Below are 27970 nucleotides of genomic sequence, written 5' to 3' on the forward strand. Positions count from 1 at the left end.
TTTGTTTACTTTTTTTATGGCCTTATTAACTTGCGTCGCTACTTTGTGATTTGTGGTTCTGTAACCCCAGATCCCACTGCTCCTCTACCCCATTTAGATACTTCCTTTCCAAGGAGTATGTAACCTCCTTATTCTTCCTACCAAAATGTACCACCTCACGCTTGAAGTTCATTTGCCAATGACATGGTTATGCTACAAGCTTATTGATGTCTTCCTGTATTTTGTCGCAGTCCTCCTCTGTATTAACTAACCCCCACCCCCACTCCAACTTGCTGTTGTCGCAAATTTTAAAGTTATACTTTCGATTCCCGAGTCCAAATCATTCATGTGTATCGTTAATGTTCTGGACTTATTACGTGCAGATAGCACCCTCTGGTGGTAGATATTGTATAGCAATGTTAGTATACTGCAAGAGGTCATTTGACCTCTTGTTCCTGTTTGAACCCAGAAGTAGAATTCCAGGAAGAACCTGACTGAGTGAGTGAGTAATGGAGGATCTTCCATGAGGGATTCTCAATCCAGTGCCATCTCATATATATGCTAGGCCAGACGCAATGTCTGTGAGTATCCTTGTTTGTTAACATAAGAACAACCTTGTCAGTGTAGTATTTTGACAATACTTTGTTTTATAAGAAGTTATTAGTGTTAGTTACCGAAGTTTAGTCCCAGTGCTATTTAGTTATACAATTAGTCTATTCTATTGTTATAAATGTGTTTATATCTTATGTAACATCTAATGTATAGTACTCAGTTCTATGTACAAAACATACTTTGTCTTTGTTTACAGTTTCACAAATTTGTTCAAGTAAAGCTTCAAAACAGCAAATCGGCTTCTTGAGGAATTATTTGAATAAGTGTTTAACTTGCTGGATAACTAGATAGGAGCACGTCTAGCGAGACCAGTACAGTTAATAACAGTGGTCCTGGCACCGATCCCTGTAGAACACACTTCCCACCTTCTGCCAGTCTGAGTAACTACCTTTAACCCCTACTCTCTGTTTTCTGTTTTGTAGCCTGCTTGTTATCCATTCTGCTACTTGTCCCCTGACTCCACATGCTCTGACCTTAGTCATGAGTCTACTGCTTGGTACCTTATCGAAGGCCTTTTGAAAATCCAAATATATTACGTCTACTGCATCATCTTTACCCTTTCTGTTACTTTTTCAAATAATTCAATAAGGTTGGTCAAGCATAAACTTCCCTTTTGAAATCCATGCTGACTACTCTTTATTATATTTCCAGTCTTTAGATGTGTTTCTATTGCATCTTTGAGCAAGGATTCCATTATCTTTCCTACCACCGATGTTGAGCTGGTTGGTCTATAGTTCCCTGGACTTGTTCTATCTCCCTTTTTTTAAAATATAGGAATCACATTAGCTGTCCGCCAGTTCTCTGGCACGATTCTCTTTTCAATTAATTGTTTTTTTTATATATATGTAAAAGCGCCTCTACTATCTTTTCCTTAACCTTTAATGCACGCGGATGCATTTCATCTGGTCCAGGGGTTTTATCCTCTTTGTTTAGTTTATCAATTATCTCCCCCCTTTCTATCTTAAATGTCTTTAATTCTGTTTTGATCTCGTTTTCTAATGTCATGTCCACCATGTTGGTCTCCCTGGTAAATACCGAGGCAAAGTAATTATTTAATATTTCTGCCATTTCACTATCATTATTTGGTGAGTTTATCGTGTGTATCTCTTAGTGGCCCTGTCCCTCGTGATTTTTTTTCTTTTGTTTGTGTTTATAGAATACTGTACTCTTTCTTTTGATATTTTAATTTTGTATTTTCTCTTTGCCTTCCTAATTGTTGTTTTGACTTATTTCCTAACCTTTTCATATTCACTTCTGTCATCCTCTCCTTCATTGTCTGTGTTCAGTGTGTGACTTTCTCTTTAGTTTCAATTTTGTCCTTATTTATTTCTTCTTTCATGGTGTGACATTACTGGCTAGTTCTTGCTTTTTAGTGGGACATATTTCTCATGGACTCTCGATCACTGTTTCAAATGTTTCCCACTGCTGTTCTATTTCTTTGTCAGTAAAATTTTCCAGTTTATTTTCCCTAGTTCCATTCTCATTCCCTTTAAAATCAGCTTTGTCCAATTTATTATTTTGGTCTTTGTCTTACTTGTGTCTTTCTCGACCTTTATCTTAAGCATTCATTTGTTGTGATCACTATTGCCTACAAATTCCCCTACACTTCTCTGTTCTGGTTCATATCCCATTACTGGATCCGGCAGTGCTTCCTCTCTTGCTGGACTTTTTACATACTGGGTAAGACAAGAGTTCCGACTTACACATTGAGAAAAACCAGTTGAGTGAGGTAGTGATGTGCTTCCAGGGGCTGTGCATCTGGATTGCATCTTCAGCTATAGCCTTTTAGGAGAGGAATTGCAAGGGGAGAAAAGATAAAATGGCTCTTGGAAATGAAATTTGCTATTTTTCAAATGCCATGCTATTTGATAGTTATTAATTTGTTTTCCTAACTGTTCAATTGTTTGTCTAATTCATGTGGCTTTGTAGCATGGCATGAATATATTCTGTGACCGTTTTGTTAAATTTGAGTTTTGGGAGCCCCACATCAACCAAACTCAATCTAGTAAAAATTTGTATCATGGTATAAATTTTAAAGCAAGTTTTTTGTAACTAATGGTTTCCTTTGGCATGTTTTAATTTTTCAGCAGAAGCATTGAATGAGGAACAAGAAATATCAATAGAGGAACTAAAACAAAAAGCCAGAGATGGTGACGCAAAGGCACAGACTAAGGTAGAATTAGAACATTGCTGTAAAAATTCTTCAGTGGTCCAAATGCTAATTTATTCAATATATAACGATATAAACTCGTTCTTCCTCATGTAGTTATACTTTTCATATATCATGAAATTGGGAGAAAAAACTGTCACATTCTTATAAGAACTTTGATTTGTGGAAGCCTTAACCCATATGGGTTTCCCATTTACTCTGGATGTGCACAGTTAACCTATCGATCCTTGTCTCCCCGCACCCCCCCCCCCCCAAAAAAAAAAAAAATTATTGGCAGGTTGTGTTTTGTCTGCGTTCCTCGGACAACTTTGAGTTCTCTTTAATTTCCTGAATGTTGGTTCTATTAGTCCCAACTATTTTTTAAGCATCGTCCTCGAGTAAAATCTGCTTTAGATTCCATATTGGCACAGCTGTTGTTTTCTTCCCCTGTTCAGTTAATTTTTCCACTAGTCTTAAAGTTTTACACACCTGTTACTCACTTGTATCTTTATTGCTTTCCCAGAGATGATGTTGAAAGTATGTCATTTGTTTTCCTAACTGTTACATTGTTGGTGTAATTCATTTGTTACACAGCCTGGGAAGACTGTATTTTGCTAACTAGAGAACAGGCTAGAGAGATTAGCCTGATTGGTGTGGGGAGGGGCCATTATAAGTGGCCTAAAGATCAAACTGACGAGCAATATTGAGGGAAACTCCATACTTGTTGAATTAGTGAAAGCATTGAGGACGTATCACCTGGTCGTGATCAAGGTCTGGGCAAAGCAGCCGGTGTCAAGATGGCTGCAGCATAAAAGCATCTTCGAGGTCCTCCGAGGGAAGGTTGACGCTAATGTTTTGAGCAGCTACTAAGGCCTTCCAACTGGCCTCCTTATTCTTGTTAGAATGGTGTCAGAAGGTGCAAGTGCCAGCAGACATGATCATGAGGGTTTAAGTTTCCCTTTAGTAGAACCATTAACAGTCAATTAGGTTGCTATTTGTGGTGTGGCTACTTATTCTAGAGGCTTTAAATATCCAATAGGTTTTGACGAAATTGCAGGGTGGCAAGACTACAGTCGGGTACAAATTTTTCATCTTGGCGCTAAGAAATTCTTCAATGAAGATTCAGTTTAAACCTTCAAATCCTGTTGCAGGATCTAAATCAGTTATCGGCCTAGTCATGGATGAATGAATATGGAAGAAGATCCACTTTTGGTATGGTCTTTATCCTTTTGAATGGAGTTATTTCCAATACCACAGATTAGACTTGTTAGCAAACTCGAAGCCCATGGGATTAAAGGGGCAGTGGTTGCATTGATACGAAATTGGCTAAGTGACGGAAAGCAGAGAGTCGTGATGAACGGGTTTTTCAAACTGCAGGGAAGTGAGCAGTGGAATCCCCAGGGATTGGGATTGGGACCACTGCTCTTTTTGATATATATTGATGGCCTGGATTTGGGATTACAGGGCATAATTTCAAAGTTTGCAGATGACTCCACTCAGAAATGTAATAAACGGTGAGAATAGTAACAGACTTCAGAAGAACATGGACAGATTGGTGAAATGGCAGATGAAACTTAATGCAGAGAAGTGTGAAGTGATTCATTTTGTTAAGAAGGAAGAGAGGCAATATAAACTGAATGGTACAATTTAAGAGGATGCAGAAACCAAGAGACATGGGGGTATATGTACACAAGTCTTTGAAGGTGGCAGGACAAGTTGAGAAGGTTGTTAAAGGCATATGTGTTTTTTGACTGTTTTAAATCGAGGCATAGAGTACAAAAGCAAGGAAGTTATGCTAAACCTTTGTAGAACACCAGATAGGCCCCAGCTGGAGTATTGTGGCCAATTCTGGGCTTCACACTGCAGGAAGGACGTCAAGGTCTCGGAGGGTGCAGAGGAGATTTACTAGAATGGTACCAAAGATGACAGACTTCAGTTACGTGGCGAGACTAGAGAAGCTGGGGTTGTTCTCCTTAGAGCAGAGAAGGTTATGGGGTGATTTTGATAGAGGTGTTCAAAATCTTTGAAGGGTTTTGATGGAGTAAATAAGGAGAAACTGTTTCCAGTGGCAGAAGGGTTGGTAACGAGAGGACACAGATTTAAGGTAATTGGGAGAAGAACCAGGAGCGACATGAGGGGAAAAAAAATTTACATAGCGAATTATGATGATCTGGAATGCACTGCCCGAAAGGGTGATGGAAGCAGATTCAATAATAACTTTCAAAAGGGAATTGGGTAAATACTTGAAGAGGAAAAATTTGTAGGGTTATAGGGAGAGCTGGGGAGTGGGACTAATTGGATAGCTCTTTCAAAGAGATGGACCAAATGGCGGCCTCCTGTGCTGTTTCACTGTATAATTCTATATTTTCAGGTTACATTTTATGACCACTATTGCATTTTACTGCTTTGTCCCAAAAATCTAAATATATGTATTTATTTAACACATTACTTTTGCATCATCGATATCATATTTTCAAAAGTGCTAACTGAGTAAATTACTGTGTACATTATCTGATAACTCGTCACTGAATTAAGTTGTTTGAAGCCTAGTTTGCATGTCTGATGCAGCTCAATTAAGGCAAATAATGTTAGGATAACTGGGTCACGCATTACTGCCGATCAATTTCTGTGACACAATTTGAATACTACTGGCACTGTGGGCAAGTAGCTCAACTGATTCTATTTTAAGGGTTAGCTTTATTTTGTGTGTACTCTGTTTCTGCCTTGTTTAAAATGTTTTCCCCTATTCAAAGTATAAACTAGGCTGACACTTCATTGTAGTACTAAATAAGTACTGCATTGTCAGAGGTGCAGCCTTTTATTTGAGGAGTTAAACCAAGGCCCTGCTGCCTTTTTTTCTGATTTTAGATGTACATATAAGATCCCATGGCACAATGTAAAGAAGAGCAGGAGGTCTTCATGTTGTCCTGGCCAACACTCATCCCTTAATTAAAACAAAAAAAAACCCAGATGAACTGGTCATTCAATTAATTCACTTTGCATGAACTTGGGGTGCACAAATTGGCTGCTGCATTTGCCTACATCAGGGGGTGTACTTCAAAAGAAGGCAATTGATTACAAAGTGCATTAGGAGGCCCCGAGGATATGATATGGCACCATATCAATACAATTTATTTCTGTACTCTTATTCGCTCTTTCTATCTCCTCTCTCCCTTCTTAGTTGGACATTTTTTCTGTTTGCAACTTTTTAAAATTGCTAACAGTGTAAACTCTTACAGCTGTACTACTACAATATCTAATGGCCTTAATCACTTCCCCACACACTAAATGATTAACATAGTAAAACATCCCAAGGCTTCACAGGAGCATTAACAAACACCATTTGACACTGAGCCATATAAGGAGATACTAGGACTAGGGGGTAGGTTTTAAGGAGCGTCTTGAAGGAGGAGAGAGATTTAGGGAGGGAATTCCAGAGCTTGGGGCCTAGGTAGCTGAAGGCATGGCTGCCAATGGTGGAGCAATGAAAATTGGGAATGTGCAAGAGGCGAGAATTTGAGGAGCGCAGAGATCTGAGAGTTGTAGGGCTGGAGGAGGTTACAGAGATCGGGAGGGGTGAGGCCATGGAGGATTTGAAAACCAAGATGAAAATTTTAAAATTGAGGCCTTGCTGGACCGGGAGTCAATGTAGGTCAGCGAGCACAGGGGTGATGGGTGAACAGAACTCTGTGCAAGTTAGGATATGGGCAGCTGAGTTTTGGATGAGCTCAACTTTAAAGGAGCAACCAGGTGGGAGGTCGGCCATGTGAGCATTAGAATAGGCAAGTCTAGTGGTAACATAGACATGGATGAGGGTTTCAGCAACAGATGAGCTGAGGCAGGGGTGGATACGGAAGCAAGAAGGAAAGGGGTTGATAAAATTGCTCAATATATTTTTGCTTCCAGCTACTATCTCATGTCAATACTGAAAGTAAAATTCATAACAAATAAATACGCAAAGCCACTAGGCCTGCTCCTCTTAGAAGCTTCAGGTTTGTGTACCATTTTATTAGAGTTCGATTCTTCAGGATAGCCTTTCTTCTTTGGGCCTGGTGCATGCATGTACTGACTGCATATGCATACCACTGGGCCTGGCCCCTCATGTTTGAGCAGAGCAAACCATGCCGCACTTCCGTTCAGCAACACCAGAGTCCAGTCTCCCAATCCCTACCCAGGTGAATCTACTTCCAATTGCACGGACTCTGATCCTGACCAGTGCCTCTTGTAGCACTCCTGCACACCAAGGGCTGGATTTTGTCAATGGGGACGTGATGGAGGCAGGACTCCCACCTTTTGGGTTGTAGTCCCGCCTCCATCGACTTGTGGCCAACCCACGCTATTTTCCCTTGATTGACCTTGTTAGTCCCGCCCAGCGGGCTCAGCAGGCCAATTAAGGGACACCTGGTTACTGGTGACGTCAGTGATTGACATTTCATCTGTCAAGAGCTTTTGACCGATGAAAAATCAGCATTTGACAGCTCTGTGAAGCTGTCAAACACTGACAATCTGTCTTCTAACTTGAGTCCTTCTACTCAGACTCAGTTAGAGAGCTCTCCAGACCAGAAAGCAGAATGCTGCAGCTTTTCACAGTTCAGTGGCCATTCTGCTTTCTGTGCCGGTGAACTGAGGGACTCCCGAGACCTGAAGGGATGAAGCCTGCAGGAGAAAGTAAAGGTAAGTAAAAGTTATTGAAAGACTTTACACTTACCTCACACACTTACCTCTGCACACATGCACCCATCACTCACCTACACAACGGACATCTCGACCCCTCCAACCCCTTCAGACCTACGGTCCGCCTTGCTAACTTGGCGTGGTTCGGAGCTGTCTGGAAGCCCACACTTCAGGGCTAAAAATAGGGATTAGGCAAAAAACTGCCTGTTAACTACCTGTTAACAGGCACTTAATTGGCACTATTCCCCTTCCCGCCTCGGGGAGGCGACTCCCAGCACAGGTCGGATACCCGCCTCCTGGGACATTGGCACGGAGGCGGGATGGGTTCGTGTGCCCCCCCCCCCTCCCCCTGATTCTGCAATTTTCCCACCTCCACGGGGCTTGAAAATTCGCGCCCCAAGTGTGTCCAAACTACAACCAATGAGCCCTAGCAATTTGGCCCACGAAGCCCAGGCAACACAAGATAATAAATAGGAGCAAGAGTTGGCATATGGCCCCTCGAGTCTGCTCCACCATTCAATATGATCATGGCTGAATTTTACACCAGCTCAACTGTCCTGCCCTATCCCCATATTCCTTGATTCCCTTAGTGCCCAAAAATCTATCCATCTCAGTCCTGAATATACTCAATGACTAGGCATCCTATGGAGTGGAGAATTCCCAAGATTCCCAACCCTCTGAGTGAAGAAATTTCTCCTCATTTCAGTCTTAAATGGCCGACCCGTTATCCTGAGATTGTGATCCTTAGTTCTAGACTCTCTAGCAGCGACCCTGTCGCGCCCTCTAAGAATTTTATACGTTTCAATAAGATCACACCTCATTCTTCTAAACTCCAGGGAATATCGGCCCATTCTTCTCAATCTCTCCACATAGGACAACCCTTTCATCCCAGAAATTAATCTAGTGAACATTTGTTGCACCCCTCTAAGGCAAGTATATCCTTCCTTGGGTATCCCTGGTTTGCCCCTTGTGAATTTTGTAGGTCAGGAGATTTGGAAAAGGTTATTCTTTGCACCGGTGGGTAAATCAAAAAGCAGAACATCAAACATTTGCTAGTATCAGCAACTTGAAATATATGCAAATGATTTGAATGTGGATTTAAATTTTTATTTGTGATGCTCGATGTTCCACAGGCCTACAAAGACAAGTATTTGGGCATCCCTGTTGTAAACTGCTTCTGGACCTGTGTCCATCCCCGTCCTTTACACTACCAGGTTCCATTTTGCCATTCTTTCATTGTCGCTGGGACAAAATCCTGGAACATCCTCCCTAACAGCACTGTGGGAGTACCTTCACCTCTCTGACTGCAGCGGTTCAAGAAGGCGTCTCAACACCACCTTCTTGAGGGTAATTAGGGATTGGCAATAAATGCTGGCTTTGCCAGTGACGCCCACATCCTGTGAATGAATAAATTTAAAACAATTCCCTCACATCTCCTCATCTATGCTTCCATGTTTCTGCATCCCATTCCCTCATGGGTCCCTCACTCAATTTCATTAATTCCCCCCCTGGAAGCAAGCCAATTTGAGTCTCTGCCCCATTTCCCACTTGGTCAATGCTGCCAAGCCCCACCCCGCTCTGGCCATAACCCTAGCCTGACTCTGCAGGTGGATATCGGGCAGGGATGCAGGCTGCCCTTGGCACTGCAAACATTGAGAGGAATCGAGGTAGACTGCAGAGTTGATAGGAAAGCAACATGAATGGGGTGGAGCTATAACCTCGTTTGCTCTCCCAGTCACCTAGCTTGTGTCTTTCTCTGCCTGCACACTGGGCCTTCCCCTCTCCCTGTACCACATCTTTCCACTATCCCACACTGCATCTCCTTTTCTATATTTTCTGTATCTCTACCCACTCCTGTTTCTGCTATTTCTTTGGTCCTCCATATCATGCCCTTGACCCCTCTGTGCTTACCCTGATCCTGCTCTTTACTTCCTTCTCTCGCTCTGATCACCACCAGCATTTCATCACTCTTGTCGTACCTTACCATTTCCTTTTCCACTTCACATCGCATAACAGCCTGTATCTTTCAGTTCACCTCCCTTCCCTATGAGATCCTTCTCTTGTGCTGCGACTCTCCTTCATCCACTCTGCTCCCGCCGCCCCACCCCCCTTATCCCCCTATGATCCTTCCATTCTTTTGCGATTGTCTTTTGTCAAGCATTTATTGCACTTTAAATTCCCTTGGCCTCTGAGTCTTGCACTGCAGCTCATTTCTCGGTCGCCTCAGCTACCCTCGGTCCCGTGGAAGCATTTGCTTCCCCCCCCCCCCCCCCCATTCCCTCCGATACCCTGCTTTCCCTCAGTGTCATGTCCTGACCCCTCCCTTCGCTCAATAGTGCCACTTGATTTCCTGCCTATCCCTTCTCCTTCCATCCCACACAACCCTATGCTCATTCTACCAGGCCTGCAAATGGGTCCGTAGGCCCAAAATGCACGACAGAGAAGTAGGCGGGTATACAGGAACCAATTGAGGGCGCTGCAAGTGGCACTGGCCAGGACTGGAGTCCGAACACTCGAGGTAGAAAAGAACTAATGCAGCAAAAAGTGGCAGGGGCCAGAATTTACTCCAAGATGGGCTGAAAAGAGTAGGAGAGGCTGTAGCTTGGGGGAAAAAAAGGTGGCTGAAGAGACCCTGGAGTGGTGGTGAAAGGCCGGGAGATGATGTGGAGCATAATGTGATGGGAGTGGGGGAGGATGATGAACGACAACTACAATGGCGAAGATTCAGAGACTAGTAAGCTGTTGGAGGCAACAGTGGGGGAGTCAACGGCCTAGTATAAAGTGAAACATATTTTAAAACAACACTTGTCTATAAAGTGGAAAATGGCGGGTGTCTCGGGGCCACAGCACCACTGTGGTGGGAGGACAGAATAGAACGCATTAGTGTTACTAATTAAAATAGGTGCAAAAGGAAATAGGCATGACGAGCAGGAAGACTCAAATTTTGGTGTATTATAGTAGTGCTAGTTGTACAGTAAATTGAAATTGCAGTTCTGTCTAAATTAAAAGCTGCCTTGAATCCAAGACCTTTTTCAATCCTTAAGATTAAAGCTTCCCAAGCTTGTGTCTATTTTGGACACATTCATGCTTCGAAGATGTTTATTTTTGAGATGTGGCTTTGGAAAGTAATATATATTTTGCTATTGAGAATGGGGAGTGACTATATTCTTTTCCTCTTAGATAAATGTGTTTTGAGACCCCATTCACTGTGCTGTGATTGCGAATGATTATTCTATTTTATGTCTTTATTTTAGCCTTGGTGCTACAATACACATTGCCTCCTATTAGGCAGCAAGCAGCTGTAAAACTCTTTTTAGGGAGCCTTGCCTGGCAGGAAGCAGATCACTACTGCATTGCAGGGTCACCTTACACACACACTTGCTTACTAAGATGTTTCTAGATTGCCGTGCTGTTTTGGATATTTGGTTTAGTGACGCTCTGCTGACAACACTAAGTTAGGTGACATAGTAAATCATGTAGATGGGAGCAAAAAGTTGCAAAGAGACCTTGATTAAGTGAGTGGACAAAACTGCGGCAGGTGGAGTTCAATGTAGTGTGAGGTCCTCTACTTTGGACCTAAAAGATAGATCCTAGTATTTTTCTAAATGGCGAGAAGCTAGGAACTGTGAAGGAGCAGAGAGATTTAGGGATCCAAGCACAGAAATCACAAAGCTGGTGGACAGGAACAATAAATAATTAAGGCGGCTAATGGAATGTTGGCCTTTATCTCGAGGGCTGGAATACCAAGGGGTGGAAGTTATGGCACAGCTGTACAGAACTCTGGTTAGACCCCATCTGCAGTACTGCATTCCGTTCTGGGCACCGCAACGCAGCAAGGATATATTGGCCTTGGAGTGGGCGCAGCGCAGATTGACCAGAATGAAACCAGGGCTAAAAGTTAAATTTGAGGACAAATTGCACAGACTAGACTTTTATTCCCTTGAATATAGAAGATTAAGGGGTCTAATTGAGATGTTTAAGATGATCCAAGGAGTTGATAGAGAGCAGCTATTTTCTCTCGTGGGGGGTGTCCTGAACAAGGGGGCATAGCCTTAACATTGGAGCTAGGTCTTTCAGGGGTGGTCAGAAAGCACTTTACACAAAGTGTAGTGGAAATCTGAAACTTCTTTTTTCCACAAAAAAGCTGCTGAGGCTAGGTCAGTGGAAAATTTCAAAACTGAGATTGATAGATTTTTGTTAGGCAAGGGTATTAAGTGTTATGGAATCAAGGCGGGTAGATGGAGTTAACATATAGATCAGCCATGATCTAATTGAATGGTGAAATCTGCTTGAGGGGCAGAATGGCCTACTGCTGTTCCTTTGCAGATCTTTCTACTGGAAGATGCATTAGAGTAGTGTATTATTGTTCAGAGTAAATGGTCCAGGGGCTAACTTGTAGGAAAAATTGTCTAAGCAAAGTTGAAATTCACCCTCACCCAAATGGGGCTTGTTTCCAACAGGCCCAAAAAAGTGCCATTTGCTAATACAGAATTTCAAAAATAATAGTATGTAGCATGAAAGGCAACTGATGCAAGCACAACAATATCAAGTTGTCACTTTGTCAGAGTACTGACCGACTTGGTATACTATGTAAGCAATTTCAGCCTTTCACTTCAAAATACAGGCCTTTCTCTAGATCTTGTAATGATTTTCAGTCTTGACCATCTCCCTTCTGTTTGGCAATGCTGCTTGTGTATCCAAATTATTTACACAATATGTGCGCGCACACACTCTGGTTAAAGCATATGTAATGCAGTGCTTATACTGCACCTTCGTGCCAACATCTTCAGAGAAGCCAAAGGAAATGGGTGGCATGTTTTAGTTTGGGAAGGTGAGGCTCTTCCAACTTACCCGAGTTGTCTGGACACATCACATCCACTTGAAATGGAGTGCACGCCATTACCTTCACTGAGGCAGTCTCCAACAGGTAGTCTTGGATTGGTTCTTGGGGTGAAATGCACTTTTTAAAACTGACTTTCCTTTTTACAATTAGCGTAGCCCACTGTACTGCCAATCAGTTCCTAATGTTTTTGAAGTATGCTGACTCTCCTGTCAATTGTTCTTAATCAGTGGAAAGTAGGTTGTATTATGCAGTAAATGATTGAGCTAGGTTGCCTGGGATACCATTACCATATCCTGACATGCACAAACCATATGTAAGTGGGAAGTGAAGCCAGTGCTCCCTACTCTTGTTACGCCAGAACTGTATCTGTATAGTACAATCCATAGAATCATTGTGCCGGCTCTTTGAAAGAGCTGTCCAATTAGTCCCACTCCCCTGCCCTTCCCCCATAGCCTTGCAAATGTTTCACGTTCAAGTATTTAGCCAATTCCCTTTTGAAAGTTATTATTAAATCTGCTTCCACCACCCATTCAGGCAGTGCATTCCAGAACATAACTCGCTGCATAGAAAAAAAAAGTCTCCTAATTTTGCCTCTGGTTCTTTTGCCAATTACCTTCAATCTGTGTCCTCTGGTTACCGATACTTCTGCCACTGGAAACGGAGTAAATACGGAGAAACAAATAAAAGCCTTCATGATTTTGAACACCTCTATTAAACCTCCCTTTAACCTTCTCTGCTCTAAGGAGAACAACCCCAGCTTCTCTAGTCTCTCTGTGTAACTAAAGTCCTGCTATTCACAATGGCCCAGAAATTCGGGTCTCCACGGGTGAGGACGCACGGGGTACTCGCCCGTAGGCCCAATGGAAGTGCCGGTTTCCTGCATGCACTGCGCATGCGCGGGAAACCAGCACTTCCGTTCCCCTGAAAGCAGGGGTTCAGAGGTCGTGCGCGGGGGAGGCTGCGGGTGTGTATCGATCATCGTTTTTTTTTACAGGTTTTCCCGGGAGGGTAAACCTGCAGAATTTAGAAATGTAAAAAGCAGGCATAAGGCCTGCTTTTTACAAGGTAAGTGGTGACTTAATTAAAATTAAAACATTTTTTCCACAGGTTTATTATTTTTAAATACTTTAAAGCAAGGTAAGTTTATTTTTTTAGCCCCGTTAGAAAATAAAATTATTTTTTCCAAAAATTTAAATTGTTGTTTAAAATAGTTATTTCATTTAATTTATAGTTTATTTTAAAAATGTGATGGTTTTTTAAAAATTTATTTGAAGATTTAGTGATGTTTTGTAAGAAGGGGCCCATAGTATTTCTAAGTTTGACAGCACTTCCTGTCAGACTTATGAATGGAGCATTCCCTGCTCCGATTGGCTGCCCATGGCCCACGTGATCCCAGGGGACGCATCGAACTAACTGCGCCCCTGGGATACGCAAGCACTGCGCGCCGGCAGCTGGACCAGTCCCCGGATCGGAATTCCACGGGGGCCCACAGCTCAACGGCCGGCGCGCAAGGCAAGTGCAGGTCGGGGGCTTGCACCCGTGGGAAGCCCCCGACCCGAATTTCTGGGCCACTATATATTAATGATCTAGACAAGGGAACTAGATGTAATATCTCGAAATTTGCAGACGACACAAAGCTGGGTGGGCGTGTGTACTGTGAGGAGGATGCCGAGAAACTCCAGTATGATTTGGACAAGTTGGGTGATTGGGCAGAAGCATGGCAGATGCAATATAACGTGGATAAATGTGAGGTTATCCTCTTTGGTGACAAAAACAGGAAGGCAGATTATTATCTGAATGGCAATAGATTGGGAGAAGGGGAAGTGCAACGAGACCTGGGTGTCCTTGTGCACCAGTCGCTGAAGGTAAGTATGCAGGTGCAGCAAGCGGTTAAGAAGGCAAATTGTATGTTGGCCTTCGTAGCGAGAGGGTTTGAGTACAGGAACAAGGATGTCTTGCTGCAGTTATACAGGGCCTTGGTGAGACCACATCTGGAGTATTGTGTGCAGTTTTGGTCACCTTATCTGAGGAAGGATGTTCTTGCCATGGAAGGAGTTCAGCGAAGATTCACCAGGCTGATACCAGGAATGACGTATGAGGAGAGATTGGGTCGATTGGGCTTGTACTCACTGGAGTTTAGAAGAATGAGAGGGGATCTCATTGAAACTTATAAAATTCTGACAGGACTGGACAGACTAGATGCAGGAAGGATGTTCCTGATGGTCAGGTAGTCCAGAACCAGGGGTCACAGTCTAAGGATAAGGGGTAGGCCATTTAGGACAGAAATGAGGAGGAATTTCTTCATCCAGAGTGGTGAACCTGTGGAATTCTCTACCACAGAGGGCAGTAGAGGCCAATACATTAAATATATTCAAGAAGGAGTTGGATATATTTCTTAAGGCTAAAGGGATCAAGGGGTATGGGGAGAAAGCAGGGACCAGGTACTGAATTTGGATGATCAGCCATGATCGCATTGAATGGAGGAGCAGGCTCGAGGGGCCGAATGGCCTACTCCTGCTCCTATCTTCTATGTTTCTATGCCTGGTGCCATTCTAGTAAATCTCTTCTGCACCTTCTCTAAGACCTTGACATCCTTCATAAAATGTGGTGCCCAGAATTGGAGACAATACTCCTGCTGGGGCCTAATCACTGATTTATGATGGTTTAGCAAAACTTCCTTGCTTTTGTACTCCATGCCTCTGTTTATAAAGCTAAGGATCCCGTATGCTTTTTTAACAGCTGTCTCAGCTTGACCTGCCACCTTCAAAGATTTGTGTATGTACATCCCAATGTCTCTTCAATCAGCATTGCTGTGAACTTCAGGTTTAAAGAAAAAAATAATGGGCTTTTTTTCCCTGGTACTGCTAGGTTGGTAAATATTACCTGAAGCTAGCTGGCGATGAGGACGAAGAACTGAACAACTGTACAGCTGTAGACTGGTTGATCCAAGCTGCCAAACAGGGCAAGAAAGAAGCATCAGAACTGCTTAAAGGTTGCCTTGCAGAAAGGAAAGGTACATTTCTTTGTAGTTAGCATAGAAAGGCTTGGAATGGGATGTGGGAGTAATGGTAACTTACCATTTTCAATGTCTTGATAATGTGGTGAAGCAGTTTTATTAAATAAATAAATAAAAAAAATTTTAAATTGAAAGCTCATTGAATGGTTACATGACTAACACTATAGGAGCACAAGTCTACCAAAGCAATGCATAGCAAAATACTGACTACCTATTCAGACCACACTTTGAATTCTGTATTCAATTCTGATGCTGCAAAACTATATACATGCACTGGAAAAGGTCCCAAGAAGGGCAACAAAACTGAATGTAATCCGGTCTCCATATTATGAAATGAACTGGATAAGGTGCAAGAGAGATTCAAAAGGACGATCCCAGAACACTGAGGATATGCATATCAGGAAAGGCTGGCGCTCTTTTCTCTAGAAAAGAGAAGGCCAAGGGGTAACCTGATCGAGGTCTTTAAGATTATGAAAGAGGTGGATAGGATAGACATCGAGAAAATGTTCCTACTTGTGAGGGAGTCTAAAACTAGTGACCATAAATATAAGATAGCCACCAATAAATCTAAGAGGGAATTCAGGAGAAACCTATTTACCCAAAGCGTGGTAAGAATGAGGAACGCCTTGCCACAAGAAGTAGTTGAGGCAAATGGCATGGATGCATTTAAGGGGAAGCTAGAAAAGCACATGAGGGAGAAATCAGTAGACTTAAATGCTGATGGGGTTAGATGACTAGGGGTGGGAGGAGGCTCGTGTGGAGCATAAATGTTGGCTCGGAGCAGTTGGGCTGAATGGCCTGTTTCTGTGCTGTAGACTCTAATTCTATGTAATGGGGATGTGCTATGAGTGAAGATTGGGTCAGCTGAAGTTCTAGAAAGCAGACAGTTGAGTGACCTCACCAAAGTATCTAAAATATTAAATGTTATGGAATAGTATAAGCTGTGAATGTAAGACTAGTGCACATAAATTTATATTAGTGGAAAGAAAAACCTTGCATTAATATAGTGCCTTATTACATTTGTCAGGAATGGCCCAAAGCTACTTTGAAGTGTAAATACATTTCATAAAGGCAGAAAGTAGATTTAAAGGCAATGTCAGGAAGAACTACTTAAAGTACCAGGCAGGGTAGTAGAGATGATAATTTCAAAATGCAGTTGAATACTGAAATGAAAGAATTATGACAGGGGAGAGGTGCGCTTTAATGAACAGCGTAACTTTTTGCCATTCACTATTTTATTCTTGAGCTTTCCTAATCCCCACCCCCAGAAACACTATGCCTTGCTATACAGTTCAGTGAGCACACTGGCAGTCAAATGTGCAAATGAGATGAATTCTTCCCTCCCTTTGCATCCCAGTAAGACCATGGGTGAAAGGGTGACCGATATTTAATGTGGGTATTGATACGTAAAGAGAGGGGACAGGAAATTGGGATTGAAAGAGGACGCTATCTTGGCTAACGAGATGGCAGAGCAGGCTTGAAGGGCCAGATGGGCTACTCCTGTTCCATTGTTTTTAATAATTACTCATCCATGAATAATCTATGAATACAGTGTCAGTGGACTTGGATTCCAGGAGATACTTGGTACCAGAATTCAGCTACATTTTAGGAATGAGTCTTGGTCTGATTAGTTTCTGTTCAGACTAGGAAATGGATCATGTGTAGGCTGTCTGAATCTTCCTACTCCTGCATTCTCTTAGATATCTTGTAATATTGTATGCTGTAACAATTTTCCCCCTCTTTTTCCTATCCAATCCAATTTGCATCCCTGAAAGAGAATGGGAATAAATGATAAATGTGACTTAAAAGAGCTGATGCTCTATTTATAGCCTGTCTTGAATTAATTCTAAAATGGGTTGCCAGAGATTGAACGTGTATTTAAAAAGAAAATCGTGTTATAGAATATGTGGTATCTTGTTATAGAATATGTGGTTGTGTAAACTTTTCTTGGTTTCATACAAGATTGTTGGTTTCCATTGCTTAAAAAGTTTGAACACTTGACCCCCACTTTTTCCCTAAAGGCATCACGTCTGAGAACGAGCAGGAGGTGAAACAGCTCACAGACGAGAGTGAGTTTGAACGAGTTGTGCGGAAGGCTACCTTAGTCATGTACTGGAAGCTGAATCCAAACCGAAAGAAGCAGGTTGCCGTCTCCGAACTCCTGGAGAATGTCAGCCAAATTAATGCTGAAGGTAGGACAAAAGAGAAGGCTAACAGCTGGGCCATGTCTGAGATGGTTTTGAAGACCAACAATGTAGAAGAGGTTACACGTTTTCAAATCTGCATTGACCATGTGTTATGATAGCAAATTAACTTGTGTTGGTTTTATTATTATGCAGGTAGCCAGGTAGAACCGGGCCCTGTCTCAAAAACACTGCAAAAAGAGAGGCGAGTGCTTGAACGACTGGTCAGCATTCAAAGTAAGGACAAAACCTGCTGGCGCTTTTTCTGTTTTGTTACTTCTTAAAAACATACTTTGTTTTTTTTAAAGTTCAATATTCAGTGTAACAGCAATTTTTTTTAGTTTCTTATTTCAAGTTCATTCTGACCCCATTTTCCAAGAAAGATTGTCTTGCACGGTAGTGCATTTTAGTGCTATGAAATACTAGGGGTGGGAAAATCAAATCAACAGTGCAGAAGGATTTTCCACAGTTCATACAATAGCTTGTTAAAGAAAAGGGATACTTCCGATCAGAGATTCATATGTACTGTAGATAGTTTTAGCTAGATTGCCAATTGTTTTCAAACAAATAGTTTCTGCTTTGAAGTTTTCTCTGTAGGGAACTCCCTTGAAACTACAGAAAAGTTTAGAAGGGAAAGAGGGAAGAACGCAAAGGGAAACCAATGGAAAATTTAACTTGTGGTTATTCACCTCTTGGTAATAGCACAAACCTTCAGCAGTTCTCAAACCGGGCTGTTTCGAGCTGCAGAAGGAAATTAACCCACCTATAAACTCCCCAATAGCACAATAATACTGCTTAAAACTTGTACCTATGTCGATGCATATGCTTTGTAGTGGTCTGAGATTCTCTGACACCTGGTGTGTGAGGCCAGTATAATGTGACGAGCACAGCTGAGATGCCTGACTAAAGTTACCTATTTAGAGGACTGGATGGCATAGTACTTTAGCACGCTGGTTTGTTAACTCCTCAGTTCAAATTCAGGCCAGACTGATGGGTTAAATATGTCCTCTATTTTTGCCTGGGTTCATAGTGACAATGGGCATGAGCTCAATGCCTCCAGAACCAATATCACTACAAATGCTCTCCCCACCCACCAAGAGAAAAGCACCATAAAGACAAAACAAATGACCGAGTCAACTAAAAATGCGCGCAAATGTTAAATAGTAATTCTATTCTCATTATTGATGAGATAGACCCTGTCCTGCGGTGCCCATTGATCACAGAAAGCTTCACTGGCTTTGTGGGTTTCATATAGAATGAGTTTGTATCACAGGTGTGTCCATAACTTGGCAATAAAGTGGCAGTTGCTGTGACCACAGGGATGGCTGGTGTGGGACAATTCTTAAGGTTTGGGCTAAGGCATGTTTACAGAGCTAAACAGAGTAAAGTTCACTTTGATGTACTTAGTTGGAAGTGTTCAATGCAAACCAAGTACCTATAATGCTAACATGTTCTGTCACTCCGTGCTAACACCCTCACCTCGAGCACAAAAATAAAATGCGGAGGCATGTGGGACCTCTGCTGCATTGGTGCATTAATGATACAGCTGTGTTCCTGTTAATTAACATTGTTGCTGCTATTTCAGATAACAAGGACATGATGTTGAATGATTTTGTTGACCTCACAAAGAAGTACGCCAAGGGCATTATCCCATCTAACTTGTTAATGCAGGGAGAGGATGATGGCCTTGATGGGAAGCCACCTGAAGATATGCCATTGCGGCAGAAGGTATAGTTAAGAGTATGAACAGTTTATTCTATGGACTGGTGTAACACGCAGCAGTTTCAGTATAGGTCACTCTTAAAATCATACTTTGACATATTTAACTTAATATTACTGGGCTTTGTTACAGATGGTAAATGCATTAAATTATTTAAGTTACCAGAATTGTGGGTTTATAGAGAGAAAAAAATGCACCGATTGATATTTTATATTAACATTATATCAATTCTTGTTCTTGCAAAGATTGGGGAGCTTAAGCATAAATAAATGATTCTGCTATATGTAAGTGGCTGCTAATGGTTGTAACTTCATCAAAACTTGAAATATTTCTATACCAAAAGAACTGAATAGGCCTGTAGCTGTGTCCTTCCAGAGATTTCTTGCTGGCTGTTGTTTCCAATGCTTATCAATGGGTTCTCACTCATTTTGTTGGCTTGATTACACTGCATGTATAGTACTACCTTTTTATCTGTCAACGGTGACACTAGTTTGCAAGCCTTTGCAATATGCTAATCTATTATAATTTTTGATGGTTTTAACGCGATCATAGTTTGAGTTTTTTTTACCTGAGCAGTGTAAAAGTTTACTTTTTTTTTAATATACTAAACACATATTTTGTATGTCTTCTACAGATCCTGAAATACCCACTTCATGCCTTAATAGAAATGAAGGAGCTCCTAATTGATATAGCCTCCAAAGCTGGAATGCACTGGCTACAGACAATTATTCCACTCCACCATGTAAATGCCCTCATCTTCTTTTTCATAATCAGCAACTTGACAATCAACTTTTTTGCTTTCATCATCCCTCTAGTCATCTTTTACCTTTCCTTCATTTCCATGGTGATCTGTACTTTGAAAGTCTTTCAGGATAGCAAAGCATGGGATAATTTCAGGACAATGACTGACTTGCTGCTCCGCTTTGAGCCAGATCTAGATGTAGAACAGGCGGAGGTGAACTTTAGTTGGAGTCATTTGGAACCACACATCCACTTCATGCTCTCTGTGTTTTTCGTGGTTCTTTCCCTTGCCATAGTAGACAAAGATTGGATTCCTTGTTCAGAGCTGGCCGTCATTGCAATTTTCTTTATGATAACATCGTACATGAGCCTGAGTACATGTGCAGAACCATACACACGAAGGGCTCTCATTACAGAGGCTGCATGTTCAGTAATCGGGTTCTTTCAATCTCTTCCTGATAGCTGGTCCTACTTGAGGTTCTTTGGGGAATCCTTTATGTCTATCCCGATAGGTAATATCTTTATGTTGAATATAGGCATTCCCTGTCTCTTGTACTTTTTCTTGTTTTACTTGTTCTTCAGAATGGCGCAGTTGAGGAACTTTAAAGGTACTTACTGCTACTTGATTCCTTACCTTGTCTGCTTTATGTGGTGCGAACTGGCCGTAGCTCTCCTGAAAATGTCCACAGGATTAGGTCTTCTTCGGGCATCAGTGGGCTATTTCCTGTTTCTCTTTGCCCTGCCAATTCTAGTTCTAGGTATTGCATTAATGTTTGTGATCCAATTAATAAAATGGTTCATTTCCATGGATTTGATCAAGATAATGGTCACCCTCATTTTGTGCACTATTCCAGTTGTCCTCCACTTGTGGACAAAATCGACTGGCACTTTGTTAGGACTAGTCAAGTCCCTGACCAGCAGCTCAATTGTCAAGCTTATCCTGGTTTGGCTCACTGCTATCATGATGTTCTGTTGGGTGTACGTGTACAGATCGGAAGGTATGAAAGTGTACAATTCCACTCTGACTTGGCAGCAGTACAGCTTTGTTTGTGGGCCTCGTGCCTGGAAAGAGACCAACATGGCTCAGGTTCAGATCCTTTGTGGTCATCTTGAGGGACACAGAGTCACATGGACTGGAAGGTTCAAATATGTCCGTGTCACCGAGATTGACAATAGTGCAGAGTCTGCAATAAATATGCTTCCGTACTTCTTGAGTGATTGGATGAGATGCCTGTACGGTGAGCCATATCCTGAGTGTGATCCCAAGAATGTGACTGTGGTGGAGGAAGATCTCTGTCGGCTGAAATTCCTCACCAAGCACACCTGTCATCTTAAAAAGTTTTGTCGCTATAAATTTGAAATAACTGTGGGAATGCCTTACAGTAAAAATGGGAACAAGACTCTTGAAGATGATGCAACCAAAGATATTGTACTAAGAGCAAGTAATGAGTTCAAGAATGTTCTGCTGAACTTGGGGCAAGGAAGTGTGGTGGAATTCAGTACCATTTTGGAGGGCAAGTTGGGCAGTAAATGGCCAGTCTTTGAACTGAAAGCCATCGGATGCCTTAACTGTATGTCGAAGTTAACACCAGCAACAGCAAGGCACGTCAAAATTGAACATGACTGGAGAGGTACAGTGAAGCAAGCTTTCAAATTTGCATTCAATTTCTTCTTTGCGCCATTCTTGTGTGCTATATAAACCCATGTTTTGCTTTTAAGCAGGGGCTGTTGACATTAGATATATTCTTGCTGGATAAACTACCCTTTGGCTCCTTAAGAGGTACTCTGCAGCATATTCATTTAACAACCCTGGAATTCTTCCCATTGAAAAGTATGGGATCGCGTTTAGGGCAATAGAAATGTGCATTACCCAGTCCAATTTAAACGTTACCTGGACCAAACCATTCTGGTCACATTTAGTGGGAAGCAAGAGTTACCAGTGGATTTGTGGTTTGCAGTACCCTGGGGCACATGCTTCATTTGATCTTGAATGGCCTTGGTGCAGATACCAGCTACTGTTTTAGTCCAGTCTTATTTTGCTAAGAAAATGGGAAGTTAGATGGTTAGCTAAATATGGCTAGCATTTACAAGATATTTAAACTGTATTAACTGTTTAAGTACTCTTTAAGTAAACCTGTATTAACATATTCAATATGCATTGAATGGGTGGTGAACAAGAGCTAACACTAAATGGTGAAGCATGTATTTAACATGATCTATGATACAGTGCCACGGATTAATCTGCTTAAATGTACATGTGCATCCATACATTTACTGAAGAAATAATTTATAAATAAAAGGCCCATTCTCTGTAATGCGGCATTTTGGGCCTGTTCAGCTTTTGCCTTTATATGAAAGAGAGCGCATGCGACAAGATTAAGTATCGACAAAGTGCTGCCACCTGAGTACAGTTCAGAGGAAGGGTTCAGTCACTACTATGTTTTGTAAGCTTAATTGCAATTCCTGTTTGTGGGGGTGAGGTAAAGTGATAACGCATTGTTTCACTTTTGTTTTTAAATCGGAGCTTAATTTAGGTCTGAAGCTATGCCTATGTATGTGCTACTGAATTAACACTGAACTCTAAAGAAAGACTTAAACATACATTCCAGATGAAAACATATATTGTATTTTAACTGTTTAATTTTAATGAATGGCCTAAAGTGGTATGGTCGTCATCTGTGGTGTTGGTGCGTCACTGGAGACACTCGCAATGGCCAGCACTTTAAATTTATTCAATGAAAGCAAATTGAGGTAATAATTTTAGACTTTAATTCCAATATAAATCTGATTGCATCAGTGATCGGATATGCAGATTGGCTTCTGTTTTAAAATGTGTATGAAAATTAAGGATATTTAAACAAGCTGTGGTGTATTTCCTCCCCTGTGATCATCATATAAATACATGGACACAATATTATGATCTCATAGCATAGCTATACTTAAGCTTTCACCAAAAACATGAAAAGGCGAAGTAGTCCAGAATTTCTTTGCAGTGCATTCATCCTTTGATGATTTCACTGCATATTTTTTTCTCCCATCAACAGCAGTGTTGGACCATTTAAATGCCACATGGAAATTCCATAGTGTAGGAGTCCTGATTAGTTTAGTGTTTACTTTGTTTCAGCAGCCACTATCCGAGGGCAGTGATGTCTGTGTAAAATAGCATAGGTTGTGATGGTGGCCAACTTAAAGGTCAGTAATATGTTATCACGGACAAGAAATTGTGTTTCCTGCTTCGTATAACACTTTAATTCTCTAATGTCTGTGGAAAACTTGACTAAGATTGGACCTTATTTAATGGACAATTCTTAGCTTGGCAATCTAAAAAGATCAGTGTTGTGCTAGTTTAATAGCAGTTTGATTTTGTGGTATTATTAGCAATGGGGGGGGGGGGAGAGAAGTGTGGGTAATCTTTTAATCACTTTAGATGCTCAAGAGAAGGAGCTTTATCTTATGAGACTTTGTAAGTAGAGGTTCATGAAATCTTGCCTTAAGGGCTTCTGACCAAATAGTACTATGTAGTGTAAATAAAAAGATGCTACCTCTAGTCATCTAGAAGTGTTGCATACCCTTGTCAATTTGGGCAGGGGGGGGCGGTGGAGGCATGGAGGTTCTGAAGGATCATGTTTTTTTTAATGCAATTTTTTTCCTTGCAGGACAACACTGTACAATTTTTTAAAAAGTTAAGATTTATCAAGCTTTTTATAGATTAAGATGAAATGCGGTGAGGAACAGGAGGAGGCCATTCAGCCCTTCAGTCTTGTTCCTAGGTTCACTGGTAAAGTTTCTGAATATAAAAGTAAATGTTAAAGGAGCACTTTAGTTGGTATTAGTGGTAGTCACTTTTTCCCCCAAGAATATAACCTTTTGAGGTTTGCTTAACCGGGGAGTGGTTTGAAAATCAAATCTTTTTTTTTTCACAAAACAATGATAAAGCAGAACTTGGACCTAATTGAGTGTGTAGCATTTTTCTTCAGTCAAATGGTATAATTTCTTTAATGTCAATTCTGTAATGAAAGTTGCATATCTGTGAAAGTAAGGCTTTAAGTTTTTTTTTGGGCGGGCAGTGTTGGTATTTGCAATGACATTTAATGCGTCCTACATGATACTGTGTGCAGTTAATCGTGGCTTGATACTTCAAGAAGCTGCCATCACTCACTGGTTACATAGTTGAAAGCCAATAGATATGTTTCTACCAAACTTGCCAACTCTCAAGGTGACGGAAGTGCTATGAATAATTCAAGAACCTTCTCCATATTTTTCAAAATACATCGTACATCATCTGATGAACCAAAGATGATTTACTGGAAATTAAGCGTGTTTACCAGTGTATTTATAAAAAAATAAAAAAATAATTTTTTTTTAATGAAGCCATTGTTCATTGATTGCATTATTCTTGATTGAATAGTGATCAGTTTCTACTTTAAGTGCCTGACTGTGACCCTTCACTGTGACTGTATAGCCCCTTGTGTGGTGCAGTATTCAAAGGTTTGAACAGTGGCAGTAAGCAAATGTAGCATTGAGTAAAACTTTGAATGAAGTGTGCATTCTGTAAAGGGTAGAAGCTCACTGATATGATACATAGAAACATAGAAGATAGGAGCAGGAGTAGGCCATTCGGCCCTTCGAGCCTGCTCCGCCATTCAATGAGATCATGGCTGATCATCCAAATTCAGTACCCTGTCCCTGCCTTCTCCCCATATCCCTTGATCCCTTTAGCCTCAAGAAATATATCCAACTCTTTCTTGAATATATTTAATGAACTAGCCTCCACCGCCCTCTGGCAGAGAATTCCACAGGTTCACCACTCTCTGGGTGAAGAAATTCCTCCTCATTTCAGTCCGAAATGGCTTACCCCTTATCCTTAGACTATGACCCCTGGTTCTGGACTCCCCGGCCATCAGAAACATCCTTCCTGCATCTAGTCTGTCCAGACCTGACAGAATTTTATAGGTTTCGATGAGATCCCCTCTCAATCTTCTAAACTCCAGTGAGTATAAGCCCAATCGACACAATCTCTCCTCATACGTCTTTCCTGCCATCCCAGGTATCAGCCTGGTGAATCTTCGCTGCACTCCTTCCATGGCAAGAACGTCCTTCCTCAAGTAAGGTGACCAAAACTGCACACAATACTCAAGGTGCGGTCTCACCAAGGCCCTGTACAACTGTAGCAAGACATCCTTGTTCCTGTACTCGAACCCTCTTGCTACGAAGGCCAACATACCATTTGCCTTCTTAACCGCCTGCTGCACCTGCATGCTTACCTTCAGCGACTGGTGCACAAGGACACCCAGGTCTCTTTGCACTTCCCCTTCTCCCAATCTATTGCCATTCAAATAATAATCTGCCTTCCTGTTTTTGCCACCAAAGTGGATAACCTCACATTTATCCACATTATAGTGCATTTGCCATGTTTCTGCCCAATCACCCAACCTGTCCAAATCGTGCTGGAGTTTCACGACATCCTCCTCGCAGCTTACCCTCCCGCCCAGCTTTGTGTCGTCTGCAAATTTGGAGATATTACATCCAATTCCCTCGTCCAGATCATTAATATATATTGTGAACAGCTGGGGTCCTAGGACCGATCCTTGCGGTACCCCACTAGTCACTGCCTGCCACTCGGAAAACGACCCGTTTATTCCAACTCTTTGCTTTCTGTCCGCCAACCAATCCTGAATAATGGAATTTGGTCAGTACAGAGTTGGTATTCAACCAAACTATTTCTTTAAATTAGCTGCCTTACATAAACCCCCTCACGTGCTTAGCTGCCAGTTCACATTGGCTATTCTGATTTGAGCACTAATTGTCATTTAAAGATCTGCTTGTATTAAGTGCCTGATTGTGACACTCCATGGTGGCTGTATCACCAAATGTAACATTTCCACTAAAACTGGTATTTACCTTCTGTATTAAACACTTGTATTGATGCCACTACCGTACAAGCCTTCAACTGCATTTAATCAGTTATGAATTTTTTCTTTGAATAAAAAGGCTGCTTCCATTATTTGTGCCAGTGTTTTATTCTTGTCTCATTAGAAATCTAAGGGTTCAGTAGAAGGAATGCTGTGATTTTTGAATTGTATACTCGTGCCTGGAAATTCAGGTATGCCCATTTTTGGGCGCACGGGGAAGGAAAGGGCACAGGATTCAATCCCTGCACCAAAAGGGTGAGGCTCGAGGATATTGATCTTGGGCCTCATTTCCTTGAAGCCGGTGAACTGCGCAGAACTGCCGGTGAATCATAATTAAAGATCAGGTGACAGCAGCCCTCAGTAAGTGAGGGAGGGTGGTCAGTGGGGCCGGGGCTTGAGCATTTGGGTGATCAGTGGCCTGGTGGGAGAGGGGGAGCGGCCTGCATTCCAATTTTAAAAAACTCAAATATAAATAATGTCAGGCAGCGCACTTCCGGCCGGAAATGTGCACGCACTTCCTGCCTGCCATATCGCGAGCTTAGTAGGCCGGTTAGTGACTGAGAAACGGGCACTGTGGCCAAATTTGTAGGCCTCTATGCCTCACTGACATCAGTATGTCTTGATCACATGCCTCACTTTCGTTTCCCCCCCCACCTCTGCCCTTCCCATTAGGGAGAGAGCACATCCAAAGGCAACTTGTCTGACTTGCACACCTCTCGGCGCCTGGATCAAGGCTGGCATTGGTAGACGCTTTGAAGCAGATGACTGTCCTCGATCTGGGAATGGAATAGGCGAAGGAGACAACTGGGAACAAGAAAAAAGGGTTACGGTCTTGTATTCAGTGTTATAAAATTTACCAAATCCTGGGGAAGGAGTCATTTGAATAGGGTGCCCATCACATGGTCACGTTGGAATCTTGGACCTTCACCTGTTGCTCCAACATAGCAAGCCAGAAGCTGGATTGTCCGGAAGAAAAACGTGCCAGTTATTTCTAACTTGCTCCTGGACAGCCAGCCCAGTTTGGAATGATTTCCCAGACATGCCCTCAAACTGTTGCCAGGATGCAGGGGCGGTGTTGGGGTTTGGGGTTTCCCTCTCCAGTGGCCAATGGAGTGCATTTTCTTTTATCTTTGTGAATAATTGACTTTTTTTTATTTTGAAATGAAAATTTCATCAATGCGCTAGGGTTTTTAGCTTTGTCTCCTTAATTTATTTCATGTGTCTTGTAATTGCAAGGGAGGTTACTGTATGATGTCAAATATTGTAGTTTGAGTCATTTAATAGGGAAGATACTTCAGTACCATGGAAGCAGCCTTGTGTCCCTTTTGTACTTTACAGTAAAAAAAAAGTTGCATTTATATAGCACCTTTCATGACCAGTGGATATCCCAAAGCGCTTTACAGCCAATGAAGTACTTTTTGAAGTGTAGTCACTAATGTAGGAAAATCCACAATAATAGTCAATATATAATCATACTTTCATTTTTTTAATGTATTCTAGAGGGGGTGTTTTTGTAATTTTTTTTCTGGCTTTTTTTAAACCAAGCTGGAAAGTATTTGATTCCCTGTTTTTTTTTAATGGAAATGACTGAGTAAGTGGGAGCCCAAGCTATCTCAAAAGCTGCAAAAGTGAGTATATTTTGGGCAGTTGTGGACTTCAGTTTTGTTCTTTGCTGTTGTTCAAACGTCTGTTGAATTCAACAATGTTCTGATGTTTTTTCTATTCTCACGGTCTCTGATCTATTTAGTCAGGATTTCTTCTGCAGCACTTTACAGCCACAAGATGGCACTGTAATGCTTGCCATGGTCACTAAGAATAGATTCTGAGCTACTGTAGTAAAGTGCACACCAGTCAAGGAGAGCACCAACAGTGTCTTCTAAAGTTCTTCTACCTGTAATTTGTCTTGGCACTAGCATAGGGTGTAGCTTCTGAATTCAATTACATCGCACACAAGGGTGTAACCTGTAAGCTTTTATAGTACTGATTTAAAAAGTGACAATTTTCACTTAAATACAGACTTTCATATTTTGTATTTCTCCCTTTTTACTTTTAAGTATCAAAAGGCGAGACAGGCGGGTAACTTCCTCCCACTCAGCCAGTGCTTTCCATCCATCACACAACTTGAGATCATTAGCTCAGTC

At 41.7% G+C, this 27970-nt stretch overlaps 1 protein-coding gene across 2 annotated transcripts in view; it reads left to right on the forward strand.

The window, feature by feature from the left end:
• The window catches only part of wfs1b (Wolfram syndrome 1b (wolframin)), a 46008-nt gene extending 20090 nt beyond the window's left edge, over positions 1-25918 (forward strand). For both annotated transcript variants that reach the window (XM_086008052.1, XM_086008061.1), the window contains exons 2-7: positions 2679-2764; positions 15126-15270; positions 17295-17465; positions 17613-17693; positions 19042-19184; positions 19811-25918. In XM_086008052.1, coding sequence (XP_085864178.1) covers positions 2679-2764; positions 15126-15270; positions 17295-17465; positions 17613-17693; positions 19042-19184; positions 19811-21616 — 2432 coding nt within the window. In that variant the 3' untranslated portion in view covers positions 21617-25918. The remainder of the gene's footprint in view (positions 1-2678; positions 2765-15125; positions 15271-17294; positions 17466-17612; positions 17694-19041; positions 19185-19810) is intronic.
• The last annotated feature ends 2052 nt before the right edge of the window (positions 25919-27970 follow it).

Source organism: Somniosus microcephalus, chromosome 2, assembly GCF_052327205.1.
Source record: "Somniosus microcephalus isolate GS21.2 chromosome 2, FLI_Smic_1.0, whole genome shotgun sequence".
NCBI classification, from domain to species: domain Eukaryota; kingdom Metazoa; phylum Chordata; class Chondrichthyes; order Squaliformes; family Somniosidae; genus Somniosus; species Somniosus microcephalus.